At 39.8% G+C, this 19,814-nt stretch overlaps 1 protein-coding gene across 1 annotated transcript in view; it reads right to left on the minus strand.

Moving 5' to 3' along the window:
• The window catches only part of CUNH4orf45 (chromosome unknown C4orf45 homolog), an 83,516-nt gene that overhangs the window by 27,707 nt on the left and 35,995 nt on the right, over positions 1–19,814 (minus strand). Inside the window, exons 2-3 of the mRNA XM_032863444.1 lie at positions 15,984–16,216; positions 2,907–2,965 (exon numbers count right to left, since the gene is read on the minus strand). Of these exons, the coding sequence (XP_032719335.1) occupies positions 2,907–2,965; positions 15,984–16,216 (292 nt within the window). The remainder of the gene's footprint in view (positions 1–2,906; positions 2,966–15,983; positions 16,217–19,814) is intronic.

The following is a 19,814-nucleotide window of genomic DNA, read 5'->3' on the forward strand; positions in this document are numbered from 1 at the left end:
GCAAAAAAAATTTTTTTTTCTAGGACAAAAACTCTTTCATGCTGGTTTTATTGACCGAGATCATCCTACTCTTCCTCCAGTGCTTTTTCGGAGAGGACTATTAACTTCCAAATAGTTATCTGTTACTGTTTTCTTGGATTTCCATTTCCTTGTATTAAGCACTTCTGTTCAGAATTCCTCCCTGGCTTTATGGCCTTCTATTGTCTCAAAGACCCTTCCTCTAAGGCTCCTTTCTCCCTCTGTAGCTCTCATTCATCTTGTCCCCAGTGCGGGCACTTTTCAAGGCTCAGTTCCCTTCCTTCTTCAGGCTTCAGGAGTGGTGTTCAATCCTGGCTCCACAGGGGTAGCACTCAGAAGGCCCTTTTAAAATGTCTAAGCCCAGATCCCAGCCTACATCAATGGGATCGGTCAACTTGGCTGGAATATTAGTGCTGTGACCCTTGGTCATGTAACTGAACCTTTGAAATTCAATTTCTTCACTTGGAAAATTAAGATGATGTTAAAATCTGCTTCAACAGAGTGCCTAATACATCCTTATTCCCCATGATAACAGCAAATACCGTCTCTTCTTCTTTTCTTTCATTTATTTAAAGCCTGCATTTTCTTGAAAATTCAACTCAAATTCTTCCTTTCATTTATTGAAAACATGTGTTTTCTTGAAAATCCAACTGAAATCATGAACTGGATGGGATAGGGTATGATATTAACTTTTTCTTAATAAACGTCTATATTGTTTGATTTGTAGTCACAAGCATGAATTATATGTGTAAGGTTAAAAGTTATTAAAAAGCATGAGACACAGCATAATGTTTTTTAAAAGTCATATAGTTGTTTAATGTCGTCTCCTCCCCTAAAATACAAATTCCAAGAAGAGCCCATGTTGGGCTTGTCTAGTTCACCACTCTGGCCACAGAATGCTTCAAACAGGAAGTACTAGATTTATTGAGCGAACATCATTGATTGAGAAGGACAGGACATGAAAACTGAATGGGAGGCTAAAGCACTAACCTTGCCCAGAAGGGGGATGGCTCTTAGTCCCACTTAGAGAACACGAGGTAGTGGGACACACCCAGGCCTGTCCAAGTCAGCGTCTTATTCAAGAGCACCCTCCCAGCCAGAGACTTGGGTGAGAAGCCTCTTAAACAGTGGGTATGGTTGAAGTCTCAAGAGGGAGGCAGCATTCAGGTTATTGGCATCTGACTACTTAAAAGTAGGACCTGGGCCAAAGGTTACAGGCAAATCTAGGGGGTCATCATTATACTTTTTTTAAAATTCTGAACTTTCCTAATTATCATTTTGTAATGATAATTGCCTTCATATGCATTTGGCACTTTACATACGCGAACTGATTTTATAATTTATACAAATATATATCCAATCTCCAATTTCCCAGTTGAGTATGAGGTCTTTGTTTATAAATGTTTACATGTCATGATCTGACACAAACCATATCATATTCCCTAGAAATGAATATAGCTAACATTCTTTCATCTAAGGAGAGTGTTCAGAGCTTAAGTATTTCCCAGATCCTTTCTAATGTTTTTGTTTTTGTTTTTTTAAAGATTTTATTTATTTATTTGACAGAGAGAGATCACAAGTAGACAGAGAGGCAGGCAGAGAGAGAGGGAGGGAAGCAGGCTCCCTGCTGAGCAGAGAGCCCGATGCGAGACTCGATCCCAGGACCCTGAGATCATGACCTGAGCCGAAGGCAGCAGCTTAACCCACTGAGCCACTCAGGCGCCCTCCTTTCTAATGTTTAATGTTAAAATAAATGCAGTAAATTTTCACACTTATATTACCAGTGTTTGTAGAAGTTTCTTTGATTTTCAGTGACTTTTAATGGGTTTCTTTGGTTTAGAAATTTTTCATAGAGCACTTACAGATAGATGCCTGCAGTGTTATCTGAACAAATTAAATTGATATTTTAATAACATGTGCTTTGCAAGCAATAAACTGTAACTATTTCTCTATGGCTTTAAACATAAGACATGCTTTGTAAGTTACAGGAATTGCCCAGTGAGATCTTTCGTTGTCCTGAGATTCTGTTGTGGTAACTAGTAGGCTTTTGACATGGGGTTTGAGGGCTTTTCTCTTTTGGGGGCAGCTTATGTTGTGGCAGAGCAGAAGGAGACTGGAATTCATTCATTTTGCTCATGATAATAGCTGTGTCCTTCAACAAATAAAAATGAGTGAAAGAGGCTCCAGAAATTCTCACTATCAAAAATCTAAAGATAACAAAGATATATTGAATCTGCAGTCTTATAAGAACAATGCTGATTGATTCCTTCCCACTTAGGAATCAGAATTACAGGTGATAAACCTAGGTTTTGCTCTTTTCCCATAATTTAACATACCTTAAGGTAAGACATTTTTAATTTAGTTTGCCTTAAGATAGCACGAATTCAAGTCATTGTGTGACTTCAGTAGGATTACGTTTATTAACTCAGGTTACCCATGATGATAGTTTCTAGGCCAACAGCATGAAATGAGGTTTTCTTTTAAACAACAACAACAAAAAAGTGTGTTGTTACTATTTCACAGACAGAATTATTTATATAGTTAATTCTACCTTACTCATCCAGTTGGTGTTCTCAATAGCTGCTGGCTGGCTCTCTTTTTCTCCACTTGCTTACTCTCACAGTTGCTTACTCTCTGCCTGCCTTGCCCCTTTCCTTCCCCTAATTAAACCTAACAGGCCATGAAAATTTTATGTTTTTATTAGGAATAAAAATTCATGATTTTACAAAGAAACCTACCTGAAATAAAAAGAAATAAAGTTGTAATATACTCAAAAGTAAAAACAAAAACAAAAACAAACAAAAAAAACAAACGTTACTAGTTTAAGAAGGAAACACATCAATTAATTAGCTAAATAATTAATTAACAATGTATTAGCATGTGCTTACCATGGGTTTTGGTATCTGTGGCTTATTTTATCAATAGAGGCTTGACTTAGTTCTCCATACTGTAAAAGAAAGAAAAATTACGTAACCTAACTTCCAGGTAAATTGGCACCAGCACGTCTAACAGTCTGTACTCCTAGACAAAAAGGAAGTCAGGCTGGGAAATGAAATAAGAGATGGTAAATACAATTAAAAAACATAACCTTTTGATTCTTGATTTGGGAAAAAAAATGCAAGAAGTAAAGCAAATATCATGCTGTGTGCTTTATTTGCCCTCTCTGTAAAAGGAGAAATATTAGTAGTAGGAAGAGTGTAGCCCATAGTTTCAAAACTCCTTTCTGTTTTTATGATTCTGTCTGATAATGAGCAGGCATCCTAAACCACTATTCAGACCCAAATAGTCTAATTCTTTTTACTTCATCTTATCCTCACAGAATTAGCAAATGTGGTGGCAATAATGTAGGAAAAACTGGGTTATAGACAGCCTGTGGTAAAGGGTAAATCTGAAAACTCCTTTCAGAAAGCATAATTTAGAACACTGATAAAATATTTTTAGTTTAGGACCAGTTCCCACATAAAAAAAATAATCCCCACACTCTCTCATGTACATTGAAATGATCCATTATCACTGAACAAATGGCCTTTCTATACGGGCTCCTTTACCCCAGGAACTAGGCAGTGGATGGCACATCTTGTGAATAAGCAAGGGGAATAGGGGTGTCAAATTTATATTGGAAAGCCTTTGGTCTATAATCATTACTCAATTTTCCATACTTGGGTTGGGAAACAATGATCTGGATTATCAAAAGTATCTCACTTCAGTTTTGGAAACCATTTTTCACTTACATTGATGTGGGATGCTATATTCCTAACATCTCAAAAAGTAGCAAGATTGAATTATAATTTCAGCATCAGAAGAAATACTTAGTATGTTTTTTTTAATCCTCCCCTTTTCTTCCTTTTCCCTCAAGCTTTACTTTAGGACTTTCCTGATCAAGTCCTTCAGAGTTATTTGTGTTGGGAAAACAGATCTATTTGTCATCTTTTCAGAGATGAAGTTGAAGCCTTCATCACTTCTACCTCTTTAATATTCATGTATAAATAAATAAAAGCAGGTACAAGAAAAACAAGGTTTAGAGGCACCTGGGTGTCTCAGTGGGTTAAAGCCTCTGCCTTCGGCTTAGGTCATGATCTCAGGGTCCTGGGGTAGAGCCCTGCATCAGGCTCCTTGCTCAGCAGGGAGCCTGCTTCCTCCTCTCTCTCTGTCTGCCTCTTTGCCTACCTGTGATCTCTGTCTGTCAAATAAATAAAAAATCTTAAAAAAAAAAAAAAAGGAAAATCAAGGTTTAAATGCAAGGGTGGCCCATTATTCCATAGAAGATTTGAAAAGTAGTAATCTGTATAGATCATGGTATAACTTTCTCAGTTATTTCTGACATGTGATTCCCTAGAATTGACCTTACCAACTGACTTATAAATAACTTTGTTATCAGCATTTTGACAAATTTCCCAGGAATTGGACAATCTTCTTTGATCTTTGTTACCATTTTTGAAACACAAAAATTGTACTGTCTTAATCTGGAAAGACTTTTATTAGAAATAAGCAACAGATTCTTTTGCTACCCCCTCTTGTACTTTAGTTATTAGTGTATAATGTCATAAAACATTTACTTAAAATAAGCTGTCCCTTCTCAATTTATTAATGAAATCCACCACAGTTTATTTGGATAATCTTGCTGCCTGTGGTGTTAAATCTAATGGAATTCAGAATGAAAAAGATCTTTGTCTTTTTTTTAAAAAAACTGGTCAGTTGTTCATAAGAGTAAAGAAAAGACTGAATCAAAACCTAGCTCAGCATCTTCATAGAAACAGGTAACAATGCATTAGTCTGGTCTCTAGCTTAATGAAATCAGTTAGTTTGAATATTTTAACAAGCACAAACAATCATAACTCAAAAGTGGGCATTTCCTATGAAGCAATCTTTAAAGAAGGGAAGTAACTACTAACTACATTCAGGTACTGTGAATTAGCTATTATCTCTGAAATGGGCTGAAACCTGTTAAATTTGAGCTAATTGCAGACCTACGGGGCCCATTCCAGTTCACAGCTGAAACTGTTGCTTAATACTTTCACTTTTAATCTCAGACCACTTCTAGGCTAGTATGTGCTAATGTCCCCACATACTTAAGAAGTCTTTTTGGGACTGATCATGGAGGAATCCTCTTGCTTTTCTACCGTACTCCAGTCAACATGCTTTTCTTAATATATCCAATTTTGATGTATTTATTTATTTATTTTTTACTAAAAAAAGCTATTTTCCATCTCTGTAACTATGAGGTCTTTATTGCCCGTAGAATGAATACAATGGCAATGCATTTCAAGAATGCATAGACACTAGGGTTTCTCTTCTCTATCCTCCTTCTTGGTAACATAGAGCTCTTAGTACCAAACATTTGAGTGGAAAATTCCCTAAGGCTACCTTTTCTTATGCTAATGTATTTTTTCTTCACTTGCCTCAATTTGCAAAATATTACTGTTAACCCCTTAGGTGTCTTTCTTCCCACAGCCTATGAGAAGCATTCTCATTGTTGTAGCTGGATCACTGAATTGCATAATGTTGCCTATTCTAGACTAGAACTATTGAAGGGTGAAAGGGGGCATAAAGGCCTTTGTAAGAATGGCACATTTGAAGTATTCATTTTATATTCAGGGCATGAGTAGAAACAAAACAATTCTTTCTGAAAAATGTCAGTATTTAAGGCATGGACTCTGCGATGCGTTTTTTGTATTAAAATGCAAAAAAAAAAAAAAAAGCAGAGACCCATACTTCATTATATGCTACATTATATATGGGCTTGAGTTCCAACATAAATTATATCCTGGTATCTCTTTTTTTAACTGCAGTGTTTTTTTGGGGTTTTTTTGTTTGTTTGTTTTAAAGATTTATTTATTTATTTGTTTGACAGACAGAGATCACAAGTAGGCAGAGAGGCAGGCAGAGAGAGAGGGGGAAGCAGGCTCCCCGCTGAGCAGAGAGCCCGATGCGGGGCTCGATCCCAGGACCCTGAGATCATGACCTGAGCTGAAGGCAGAGGCTTTAACCCACTGAGCCACCCAGGCGCCCCTAACTGCAGTGTTTTTAAATAACTTGAATTAATACATCATGAGGTTTTATGAGTTTGTTGACTATGGCCCCTGCATCTCTGTTTTCTGTGGAGTATCCAAATAATGAGCAACATATTCCATCATGCTTCTAATGTGCTTATAATACTATAATTCAAAAATCCATGTAGGCAAGAAAATATGGTATATATAAACACCAGTGATACTGGATCCCATTATTGAGACATTCTCCTAGAAACTATGATAAGAGTTTTACATACATATCTCTCTTAATCCATTTAACAATACCATATGGTATTATTATTATTATTATTATCCCTGTGGTGGGCAGAATTCTAAGATGACCCCCACTATTCTCATCCCTGGTATATACATCTTCTCCCAGATAGTCCACCAAATACTGATCTAATTACTGCTGTGAAGGGATTTTAATTAAGACCCTAAATCAGTTGACTTTAAGAAAGGGAGATTATCCTCAGCGGACCTTCCTTAATCAAGTAACCTCTTAAAAGGATCTGGGCTCTTCCTGGCAAAGGGAATTTGAAGTGTGAGAGGGATTTGATATGGGGGAGACTCTCTGCTGGTTTTCAAGATGGGGGGGTGCTACGTGGGAAAGAATGTAGGCAGCTTCTAGATGCTGAGGATGGCCTGCTGCTAAAAAGCCAGCAAAGAAGTGGGACCTCAATCCACAACCACGAGGAACTGAAATCTGCCATAACCACGTGAACTCTGACGAGACCACAAGCCTCAGACAAGATCACAGCTACAGCGAACACCTTGATTTCTGTTTTCTGAGACTCAGGCAGAGAACCCAGCCATGCCTTCCAGGACCTCTCACCTACAGAACTACGAATAAAAAAAAAAAAAAAAAATGGGTGCTGTTTTAAGCTGCTAAATTTGTGGTAATTTGCTCTGCCCAATAGAAAACAAATACAGTTCCCATTTTACAGACAGGAAAACTGAGATGTTATAAAAAACAGGCAGTCTAGCATGCAAAGGGAGAAAAAGGGGAACATGAAGAGTTCTTCAAGTGGCTACTTTTGCTTGTAAGTCACATTCAGTTTTTCGTTAAATTCACCAAAAAAAAGCACTAGGAATGCTAGTTGCCCCATTTATTCTCAGAGAGAAGACAAATATCTGTTATTTTGTTGCCATACTTCTCCAGGACAATAAGTGTTCTCCTTATTCATTCTCTATTCAATAAATACCCAAGGACTTTTCGTTTAAAGGAAGACTAGAGCTTGTTCTGTTGGGAATTGTGAGGCTTTGTGATGAATAGCCATTCTACTACCAGCCCTTCCTCTGGAGTGGATTGATGATCCAGGCTCTGAGATCTGCACAGATTCAGCTAGTGGAGCTACAGAGAAACTACGCAAGAGCTTCCTAGGTCTCTGTTTGTGCTCAGGGCACAGTTTCTGAAATATAATCAAGTGCATGTTTTGCAAGTGTTCTCACCCTTGGAGTTTTCTGATGTGTTGGCACAGTTGTTAATTCAAAGGTTACAAAGTGTGCTTCTCCCAAGCTAATTGTCCAATTAGCTTTACAACACAGAATTACACAAGGGGTGGCAGCTCAGGCTGTAGGAACAGTAACGGTATAACTAAGTCTTAGCAAAAAAGGGGAAAAAAAGATGGTACATAGTTTTCAAATGCCTATGGAATAAGCTAGGAGTACAACAGTTCTCAATCGAATGCACCCTTCAAACTTCATTTCTTTCCTTCTGCAACTTGGTCTCTGCACAAAGACACTGCGTGAGAAGTGAAGCCATCTCCATGCCTATCTCCGATTACTTATTGATAATCATCTACACCATGCTAAGCAGTAGGAAAGTGGTGTTGATGTTGTCCATACAAGATTAAATAAAACAGATCTCAGACCTCAAGTTGCTTAAAGCCATTTAAAAGGTGGTATCTGGTCCCCAATGTTTATGGCAGCAATGTTCCCAATAGCCAAGATATGGAAAGAGCCTAGATATCCCTGGACCAATGAGCAGATAAAGAAGAGATGGAATATACGTACAATGGATTATTACTCATCCATCAAAAAGAATGAAATCTTGCCATTTGCAATGACGTGGATGGAATTAGAGGGTATTATGCTAAACAGAGTAAGTCTGTCAGAGAAAGACAAATACCATATGATTTCACTCATATGTGGAATTTTAAGAAACAAAACAGATGGACATAGGGGAAGGAAAGGAAAAATAAAATAAGATGAAAACATAGAGGGAGACAAACCATAAGCAACACTTAATTCTAGGAAACAAACTGAGGGTTGCTGGAGGGGAGGTAGGTGAGGGGAAGGGGTAATTAGGCGATAGGCATTAAGGAGGGCAGTTGACGAACTGGGTGTTCTATGATATGGATAAATCACTAAATTCTACCTCTGAAACTAATAATACACTATATGTTAATTGAATTGAAATTGAGAAACATATGAGTAAGTATCCAAATATATAATTTTAAGAACATTAAAAAAATAAAATGTATCTGGGCTTGTGCTGTCCAATTGCTGACAGGAGTCACACTAAAAATTTCAACAACAACAGCAACACAAAGACACTTCCTGTGATTACTTCCCCAAACAGCTGAGGGAGCTCACTTAGATCCTTAACAGCAACTACTTTTAGATCTGTTTTCTTTCTTACCCAAGGGTGTAGCTGGGACCGGATAGCAGGGATCTCCTATATTTAAAGAATCATTTTCAGTTTGCTTAATCAAGATTTCTGGATATCCTAAATTCAGTCCCTGGAAAAGAATAGATTACTCCAGATTGCTAGTCTTGTTTGCTATGCATTCTGGGCATTTTTGTCAATACCACTGAAGTACTCTGGGAGTGTTGGACCTGAATAGTAGGGAAAACTATAATCTTCAATTTATAGTAATTTTAGAATTTCTCCCGAAGATCTTTAAAAGCCAGGATAAATGCCAGATTTTTTTTTTTAAGGGGGTAGAGGCAGAGGGAGATGAGGAGAGAGAATCCTAAGTAAGCTCCATGCCCAGCGCAGACCACAACACAGGAATTAATCTCACGACACTGAGATCATGACCAGAGCCAAAAATCAAGAGTCAGAAGCTTAACTGACTGAACACCCCAGTGCCCCTAAATGCCAGATTTAGAAAACAGATGTTTTGGTATTTTAGCCACCTGTGTTGGGGGTATTAGTCACACACAAATTTCACAATTCTTTGACAGTATAGTGAAAAGACCTTGGCTATGGAGTTAAACCACAGGTTTACTAGAATACATTCTAATTTACACAGTCTTTTCTAAGCTTTGTATTTCCCTATCATCATCAAATAATATTTGTTGAAAACTGATGGCATATGCTGAATCGCTAACTTTAGGTAGTATGATTTTTTAAAAAAAAGTGACGTTTACTGTTAGACACATCCTCAAGATGTTATGTCACGCCTTGTAAAAGTTTGTAACCAGCATGGCATATTTTAAGCCTTCCTTAATTAAGGAATAAAGTCACCCCCTAGGCTCTAAATTACAGAATTCCTTTTCTTACTTTCTTACTTCCTTTTCTTTTTCTTTCTTTCTTTCTTTCTTTCTTTCTTTCTTTCTTTCTTTCTTTCTTTCTTTCTCTCTCTCTCTCTCTCTCTCTTTCTTTCTTTCTTTCTTTCTTTCTTTCTTTCTTTTTTACATTTCTACATCCTAACGAAAGATGTGAAAATTAAGATGTATTTTTTTTTCCCAATTCGCCAATGATTTCTATAAAGTCTCCTCAACAAGAGAGAGAAAGCTGTGTTTGGTTAGGGCATCAGGTCACCAGGGTAGGCTGCCCTGTAAAATGTGGCGTGGCAGTGTCCCTAGCTACCAACACAGACGCTTCCCATCCCAAACATGTTATTCTTCACGGAACTGCTCTGAACACAATACAGAATGCAAAGCAGTGATACATGCCTCCCTTGTTGTTTTCATGGTCTGTTAGAGAAAGGAAACATCAAACGTAAAATCTTTTTTTCCAGAAGTTCAGCTATGAGTAAGATTTTATAAGGGAATTAGTTCCTTCAGTTTATCCGAGGCATCTTATAAAGCCATGCTTTATAAAATGGGGAAAATATAACATCTATGTATCAGGAGATTAGTGGTGTTACTATATTATATTCGAGAAGAGGGAGGGTTGTTTGGCCTCCCTTACCAGTGTTTCTCCTCCCTCACAGATGGACAGCATGTGGCACTCCCTCATGGAAGACTTCCTCTGGTATCAGAAAATGCATGACTTTATTCAGCACTTAAGGATGAAAGGTGCTAACATAATTATTTTTATATTAAATCACAAACTGTTAGGATGCAAATAACTCTAAGAAGTATAAAGTGAGAGCTAAACACACGCCCATCTGGGGAAGAACAGCAGCAATGCAAAGGGAAGCCTAATTTTAGAAAAGCTATTTCTGTTTTGCTCTTATAAATTGGTTGATAAAAGGAGCTTAATATCTTTTTTTTATTAAATTTTTTTTTTTTATTTGACAGGGAGAGAGAGAGATCACAAGTAGGCAGAGAGGCAGGAAGAGAGAGAGGGGAAGCAGGCTCCCTGCTGAGCAGAGAGCCCGATGTAGGGGACCAATCGATCCCAAGACCCTGAGACCATGACCCGAGCCGAAGGCAGTGGCCCAACACACTGAGCCACCCAGGCGCCCTGTTTATTATCTTTATAAAATCTTCTATATTGATAATAACATCTTGGGCGCCCAGGAGGCTCAGTCAGTCAAGCATCTGCCTTCAGCTCAAGTCATGATCCCAGGGTCATGGGATCCAGTTCCACATCGGGCTTCCTGCTCAGTGGGGAGCCTGCTTCTCTCTGTTTCTGCTTGCTTTCTTTATCTCTCTCTCTGTCAAATAAATAAAATCTTCCTTAAAAAATCTGGAGATTAGGAATGTGAGATCCTAGGAATTCTAATAAGACCGAATGGGATTTACCCAAGTAAACCCAAAAGTAAATAAGAAATTTGGTGTGGAAAACACTTAGAAATTCTGAAATAGGTGATTGGTGGTCTACATACTGATCACCTCCACACTGGCAATCCTTTTTGCCAGGTGAATTTGAAGATAATCCAGGACCCTGTGGTGTGAAAGTGGATGGTTTAGAAGAATGCACGGAGTTGTGCTAGGACGGGAAAAGAAGGGGCAGTTCACTAGAACCTCACTGTCTTCTTTTTTCCCCATAATGCTGAAGATTGTACTTGATGCTATGTTTTGAAGCAATGTAAAATGCTTATTAGGTAGAAATTCAAAAATAACTAGTATGAAGCTATTTCTCACTATATCAAATATGTGGGTGATAGCTACTTAAAATTAATCTTAATAGTGTAAATGAAATCTCTGGGGTGCCAGTGAAACAGAATGGAAAGCTGGGAGAAAATTGAGGGAAGCTTGAGGAAATGATGCACACTCTGTAAGAGAAGACAGTTGGGACTGACCACAGCCAGACCCTGCCTCACAGAACGCGCAGATGTTAGCTTCACACGGTGGCTCTGAGTCGAAGGTTCTGACTTCATTTTCAGTCCTTTCATCTCATAAACGCTGTACTCCCACAAAGCCCTGTGACTCCACAGCCTATGTTGAAATCCTGGTTCTACCATTTATTAATGTCAAGGCCTCGGACAAGAAACCCTCCTGTCAATACCTCCAGTTTCCTCAACCTAAAACAGAACTAATCACAGAAACTTCCTCACATGGTAAACACTCAACCTCTTTTTACTTTTGCTTTCTCTAAATAAATTCACAGAGAGAAAAAAATGTCTAATGAAACAACCAAACCTTGATTGGTTTATTCACAGCCATTAAGAAACTTAATGTCTCATTATTAGTCTGTTCAAATAGCCCTAGTACTGTCACAGAGAAGAACTCTACATTTCTTTTTATTTTTAATAACGGAAATTAAAAAAAAAAAGATTTTATTTATTTATTTGACAGTGAGAGACAGAGAGCACAAGCAGGGGGAATGACAGGTAGAGGGAGAAGCAGGCTCCCTCTGTGGGACTTGATCTGAGGACCATGGAATTATGACCTGACCCTAAGGCAGTCGTTTAACCAACTGAGCCACCCAGGTGTCCTGACCTCTGCATTTCATAACCCTGGAATTTGTGGCATTTACAAATAAGGCAGAAGTTTCAAAGTCTTGAAGATTTTACTTTTTATTATACTATACTGTATCACATATAAATATATTGATGGGTTCCCATAAAGAGAACTTTATGTAGATTTTCAAGTTGTTAGACTCCATGACATATTGGTTGTAATATAGGTTATGATTAATTGGTTTAATATTGTCTTTTGGATCACACCTATGAAGAATTAGTCATTGAATCCAGTATAACCTTGTTTTTGTGGTAAAACCGAATGACTTAAATCATTTGGTCATGAGGCCAGAGTGCAGGAGCAGAAAATGGCACTAGGAAGCCAGCTGATACTATTGTGGTTTGGGTTAAAAAGAGAACCAAGGGGAGAGAGAGATGCTCAGCTAGGAAGGAGTTAGAAAGTCCCCTCAGTTTGGCATGGGGTTGAAACCAAATTTGTTTCAATGGTCTTCATATTTTCTTTTCTTTGTGGACAGCAGGGCAAAGTTTATTGACTGATAATAAAGTGATATTGCAAAGCTCCCAAAGAGGAAGGAGACTCGAGAGGGTTGCCCAGTCTTCATATAATTCTTGCAGAAACATCACATGCAGTTTGGCAGAGACTAAATCCATTTTTTAATAGAGGAGAAGAAGAATGTACTACTCTTAAATCTGAGATAATAACAAAAGCAATGATCTTTACTGGTTTATATATACACGTGCTATGATGACATTGCAGCCCATATAAACATGAGTAGGAAATAGCTAAACATAAAAAGATCCAGAAAAGAAAACCGGTATTGTGATCTTTACTGACCTCTTTGATGTGGGGACATTTTTCAGGTGTCACTCAGTCTAGAAGTTATTGTCTTTCTACCAAAATGTAGATGACCTATAAAACCCTTCCCAGTCCCCAAACAGGAGAGGCCATTCCCAGGTAGGAAGCAGCTGCCCCGGCATCTTACCAAGAGTCTAATGGAGGTGCCTGAGCATCGGTAGCTGCCAGTCTCCTGCAAACCTGGAGTGGTGGATTAGAAAGAATAGCTGTTCAGGCTATAGAAACCCACTAGATAAAGGTTTGTGCTGAAAAATCAGAGCTCTGAGCAACTGCAGTGAGAGACCCTGAGGAGTCCCTGAAGTTAGGCTGAAACAGAATGCCGTCTTCATCGGGTTATGCACAAGGATGGTGAAGGGATGTAGACAGGGTCCACTAAAGACAAGGAACCAGAGAAAAACAGGAGATACCTTGAGGCATTTCTCCATTTCCCTAAGTTACATCAAACGAAGGAATGAACCAGCTCCCTGGTAAGGAGGGGTGTGAGCGACACGGACTCTCATATACTGTTTGTAATTAGGAGCTCATTTTTATGCATGGAGTATGTGTGTTTGTGTCAACTCAAATGTCAATTCATGCCAAGTCATATGGATCGAAAGTAACTGCCTGAAGCACTGGGTTGGTAAGGAATCTGAGGTTAGACTGAAAAACAAATATTGCCTTAGATGTAGACAGCCGTGCCTAGGTGCCGAGTGGAAGATCAGGAGCCTTGACGGCCAAGTCTAGACCCTAACTGGTGGATAAATTATAGATGGTTATTCGCTAATATGCACAGTTCACCCTTGAACAACATGGGTTTGAAGTGTGCAAGTCTATTTTCATGTGGAATTTTTTTTTTGACAAATACAGTACAGTTCTATAAATGTATTTTCTCTTCCTTATGATTTTCTTAATAACATTTTCTTTTTTTTAGTTTATGATAAGAATACAGTATATAATACATATTCAGAATGTCATCATCATCATCAACTCTTTTCTATCATCCACAGGCTTGAAGGTCTATGGTAGGCTATTAGTAATTAAATTTGGGGGGAGTCAAAAGTTACACGCAGATTTTCAACGGTTGGATCAGCACTCCTAACCGCTTCATTTTTCAAGGGTCAGATGTACAGTCAATCTCCATGAATCTAGTTCTTTTTCCAAAGATCTGAGTCCAAGGACTCCTATAAGATCTTGTTGAAGATCGTTATGAGGTAGGTACATCTTCGGAAACAAATTCCTGTCAAAATGCCAGGGCCAGGAAGGTGCACAGATGATAGGTAACTGTTCCCATGGCTTGTGCCGAACAGGACCAGCTTCTGAATGTGCCACAAGTCGGGGGAGAAAAACCATCATGTGGCTCAGACTCCGTCTCACAGGGGTTAAGAAGACAGTGCTACAGAATAGTGGTTTAAAGCTGCCTATGAAATATGAATGGAAGAAACAATAAATTCCTTCCTGGAAGGCTAGCTCATGGCTGCTCTCTCTTTTAGATTCACAGCTTGTTTCAACGTCCAAGGAACACTTGAATATGCTTCATTTGAATAGGCAAATGTGTTCTTAATTTAAAGATAAAGAAAGAAGAGAAGCAGTACACACCCAAGATGGCCAGACAGATACATGGTGTTACCCAAAGAGAAGCAAAAAAGCAACAGACGTTTGGACTCTCTCAAACCAGCTGCCTCGCCTGGGCTGTACTCTTCCTGCTGGTGGCCAGTCTTGGTCTCTCTGACGAGATCGGGAGCATTCAGGGTGGTATGGCCGTAGACCAGTCTTGGTATCTCTGACTTCATCTTTCTTGCTTAGGTCGAATGGGACACTGTTTAAGAACCTGAATATCTGTTCCGTTAAATGACGCTAAGTAACAGTAAGTACAGCAAACATACCGCTAAGAGCTGACATCTGGATGTCAGCCATGTGCCAGGCATCATACCTCGTGTGTTCTTTGTGGTCTCATATTTAATCCTCACATAACAAAAATAATATTAAATACATAGAGGTCTGATATGTGCCAGGCACTGTTCCCAGCCCTTTACGAATACTAACTTGCTTAATGTTTACAGCAGTGCCGTGAGGTAAACACTAAGACTCATAATGAAGAAACCAAAGAGGTTAAGGAACTTGCAGGGCCACCCACAGCGAGCAGCAAGTAGGAGGCAGAAGAGGATGGGATTTCAGGTGGTCTTGGGACGCGGGCACGCTGCACACTCTCGTGTGGAATAGAAGGGAGCAGGGACCCAGAGAGCGGAACTCACTCGCTCAGGGTCGTAGAGCGAAACCTAACTCAGAGTCAGGATTTGAATCCAGCCCTGTCTGACTTCAAGGACTGAGCTTCCAAGCACTTTCTCCCACTGCCCTAAGTTGAGCCAGAAAAAGGTTTTTTCTTTTGTTGACCTTTACCATATGAGGCGGTCCTATATTGCCTTACGCATTTGAGGAGATCCAGTTATTTCATGGTTGATCCATGTCCGGTTTTCAGATAATGCAAAGGTTTGCCTGGAAAAAAAAAAGTCTGAATTCTCAGATTTTACTTCTAAAATCACCTGGGTTCTCTTGTCTCAGAGGAGACTGTCTGGACTCATGCCTACATCCACATCACCAAAAGGAACGAAGACAAGGTCTCGAAGCACCCTTCCGCTAATTACCCTGAATTATGTGATACAAAGGCATTATCAACACAGTGCATCTTAAAGAGCTGGAACTCTTTGTTTCGGCTTGTGGATGATGTCCAGCCCAGGCTTCTTTTATACCACCCACTCAGAATGCAGCGCTAGGATGGGGGAAGTACGTGTGAATGTCGCAGCATAAATGTGAATCTGAACGCATTCCAAAGCCAAACACAAACGCTTTTGGATTATGCATGGCTTCCTTCTCTTCACACCTCTCCTCTCATGTATTAAAGGGCCTAAAAGGGAATCATAGCAAGTCCATTTATTCACACATTTCTTTTTCTGCAAAACTCAAATCCTAGTACTTTTCAATGACAAATCAAGAACATGACATTTCCTGGGGAAGCTTACTCAGAAAGGATTCAAGTCAGAAACGATCCGTTATGAAGAGCGTATTTAAGAGCAATACCTTGATCTGAAAGCCAGTCCGAAGCCTTGTTTGGTTGATAAAATCATACTCTGGTATTCCCCAACCAACTTCACCAACATACTCGTATTTATATTTTGCTGGTAAGTTTCCGTTTGAGGCAGGTCTCCATAAATATCTGAGATCTCCAGTCTTTTCCAATGCCGGGCGTTTTTCTCCTATATAGGACGTGTGCTGATGAACTTTAGGCAGATGATCCTTTATATAATCTGGGCCTTAAAAAGACAGAAAGACAGACTTTTCAAAAACTCTACACTTGGGGCACCTGGGGGGTGCTTAGTTGGTGAAGCATCTGCCTCTTGATCTCAGCTTAGGTCTTGATCTCAGGGTCCTGAGTTTGGGCCCACACCGGGCTCCATGGTGGGTGTGGAGCCTACTTTAAAAAAAAAACAAAAACACCACCAAAAAAACCTCTACACTTTATTCTGAAGTGCTCTTGTCATTTTAAATGGTTAAAATAATAATAGCTAATGATTATATGGTGTTGACCAGATGCTAGTTGCTCTTATAAGCCTTTTAGATATATTAGTTCAGTTAATCCTTATAACCATAAGATACGTGATACTGTTTTCACCAGTTTATAGGTGGGGAAAATGAGGCCCAGAGAGACTGGTTACTCTTGCAGAGTCACGGCTAGCAAAGTCTTCGTTGCCAGACAGGCTGTCTCACAGGTTGCGCCTTCATCGTCCCCCATTCTACTGCTCTGTTTAGAACCAACTTAGTACAGTCATGTCTTAGATACTAAAAACCCTCACTCGTGCCACACTTGTAGGCTGCGGGCTTTTAGACATTGGGGTGTTTGATGTAGATAAAATCCTGAAATGAGAATGAGCAAATTTCCCAAATGTAGCAGAAGCAACTGGAAAATGGAGACTCTCAGCTGAGAAGGGCATTGTGTAACAGGTGATGACCAAAGACGGGGATATTTAATAAATATTTGTATTTTACACGTAAGGCAGTGATCAAAAAGGAATCCATGAATTGTGGAAGTGGGTAAAACAAGCAGAAATAAGAGAAGGTCTGGGAGAAGATCACTTAAATAAACGTGGTATTGAAAGTTGAGGATGTGAAACGTAAAGGGGAGTAAAGATCTGTGGGAAGAATGGCACTGATGTAAAATAGAAAGTGAGCTGCTGGCCAGGGAGTGTTTCCGAAGTCCCAGACCCAACACAGCTGCAGACTGTATGGACAGGTGAGGGGCGCAAAGGAGAAGCTTCATTCTCATTCCCAGAACTTGTCCAAAGACATTGGAGGCAGAAACTGTGCTGTGATCATGATGTCACCTGGTCCCTCCCGGTCCTGTGGCTCCTTTCATCTGGCTCTTGGCTTAGGGAGCTCAGTGTTTGCAAAGCACACAGATGCGCCTGGGCTTTGACAAGTACTCTGACGGGATGGTCAACGTGCTAGCAAGTCTGGGCTTACAAAAGTCATCTAGGCTTTCCTGAGATGTTGGGAACATAAGAAATTGCTCTTCAGACATGTGATTTGGGCAGATGTTTTCACAGCTTCCTAACCGCCATCACTCCCTAGGATGCACTGAGTATTCACTGGCTAATTTCCCTTGATGAATTCATTGGCTCTTCCACTGTATTCATGTCTGGGTTTTCCCTCAGGTGTAATGACTTTGGTAAAGACTAGAATGGCCAGAGTATGAAATAGTGTTTTTTGTTTGTTTGTTTGGTTGGTTGGTTTTTATGTGACAGGACTGAGGTCTTACCTATAAAACTCCTGTCATAGGGAATTTTTGCAGGCTCTTTTGTATGCAACAGAAATACAGAAAAACTGTGGTTAGTCTTGATGAAATTTCAGTATATGTTTAGGGCAGTATTTTCCCAAATGTTTCATCAAATGCTGCTCCCGTGAGGGTACCATGAAGATATATGTAGAGACAAGACAAGAGTGCTCTTTAGTCAAAAACATCTGGGAACACAGCTTGTTGCCTTTGCCTTTTACAGAGTCACAGCATGTGAAAGCCTAATAAAAGCTCTGAGAAATCCTATAGTAAATAAGCCCATTTACAATGAGGTAACCCAGTGTTTCCCAAACTTATTTAAACATTCATCTCTTCTCCCCGCTGGGTCCAGTTTACACATTCTGCAGATACCAACGGATTTGGGGAACATTACATTTGTGTAATGTTTCGGTTATCATTAAAATTTTGTCATCACCACTTGTTACTACAGATGGGAGAGAAGATACATATCTGTAGTTAGTTCCTTAGTCACTCTGTGGACTGCTCTTCGTTGTTTAAAAGAGCCGTGACTCGACAGCAGAATCAAAAGCACTTAGTTGTAGACGGTGTAGGGGAAGGTGCCCATACTCTGCAAACCGGGAGTATGTTTAAGGGTTGATTGGGTGGGCAGGGGGCTCCAGTCAGGGTTCTCTGTGGCTTTAGTCAGGTTGCTGGATTTTTCCAAACTCCTGTCTCCTCATCCATGCTTTAGAAATAGTGTGACTCGATAGTCATGACACAGGAGATTTCTGGGAAGACCCTGCCCTGGGCACACAGTGGACTCGGGCATCTGCCTTAAGAGACGGAGGCAGCTAGATGCCAGAGCCCAAGGCAGTCCCTGTGTTCGCAGTAGAGGCCCCAGAGCCAGCCCAGGGTTTACCGGACCCATACATCCGCATATCACTGCCCGACCAGCAACACACAGGAATACGCTTTCCTTAGTGAGAACGCTCCCCAGGTGCTCTGCTTGAAGTGAGCCATTGTGCTCTCCCAAACCTCATCCTCCAGATCTTAGACTCTATGCTGGCTGTGATTCCCTGCTTAAAAGTAGAACTTCCAACTCATGTGCAGTCCACAGTCTCTTTATTTTTCCGTTACTAACGATCATCTCTGTTCATCCACAGTTGCTACATCCCTTAGGGTGTTTCTAGTTTTTCTTTTCTTTCTTTCTTTTTTTTTCATCCTATGGCAAGTTTTCCTGGATCTTTCATCCTCTTCCCCAAACTTCAGCCTCGTTTTGCCAAACGTGAGATCAGCCGCCTGGGGTTAATAAAGTCCTCATTTGCCCATCTTCTTTAAAGTTCTCTTCTGTGTCTGAAGGCTTGCTCTAACGGGACAAGGAGCAGCTACGGCACTAAAACGGAGCCGCCCTATGCCGGTCAGTCACTCGGAACTCTTCTCTACTGGGTAGCCCCATTATGATGGGGAAAGGAGATGTACTTCCATTAAAACCTGTACCAGGCTTCATGGCTCCACGCTTCTCTATCTTCTTGACTTGGAAAGACTGAGTATGTTTCCTCTCCCCACTACATGGACCCAATAGTATTCACTTGTTTGTGTTGAGATTCTAGATTTACAGTTAAGGTTCTGTGGTTTTTTTTTTTAATTTTTTAAAAGATTTTATCCATTTATTTGACAGAGAGAGAGAGGGAACACAAGCAGGGGGAGTGGGAGAGGGAGAAGCAGGCTTCCTGTCAAGCAGGCAGCCTGACGACTGAGCCACCCAGGTGCCCCAAGGTTGTGGTTTTTTAATCTAAACTGCTGAAGGTTCAAATCCTGGCTTTGTCTTAGGCTGGCTTTGTGATCTAGGAAGAGTTCTTCAGCCTCTGAGTTTTAGGCTCCTTATCTATAAAACGAGAATGGTGATGCCTACCTATCTTGTTGGCATGTCGGATGGAGAGGAGGGGATCAATTTTATTTAAAGAAGTGCTTAGGTGAGAATGTGGCATACAGTATATCGCTAGTATTACTATTAGTGTTTTTTCCTCTTTTTTGCTTGTTTTTAAATTTTTATTTGTTTTGTCTCACCTTTTAAAACTTTTAAAAATATATATTTTTAAAAAATTTTTTAAAAACTTTTT

Source organism: Lontra canadensis, unplaced genomic scaffold (assembly GCF_010015895.1).
Source record: "Lontra canadensis isolate GAN:19392208 unplaced genomic scaffold, GSC_riverotter_1.0 scaffold1, whole genome shotgun sequence".
Taxonomy (NCBI): Eukaryota; Metazoa; Chordata; class Mammalia; order Carnivora; family Mustelidae; genus Lontra; species Lontra canadensis.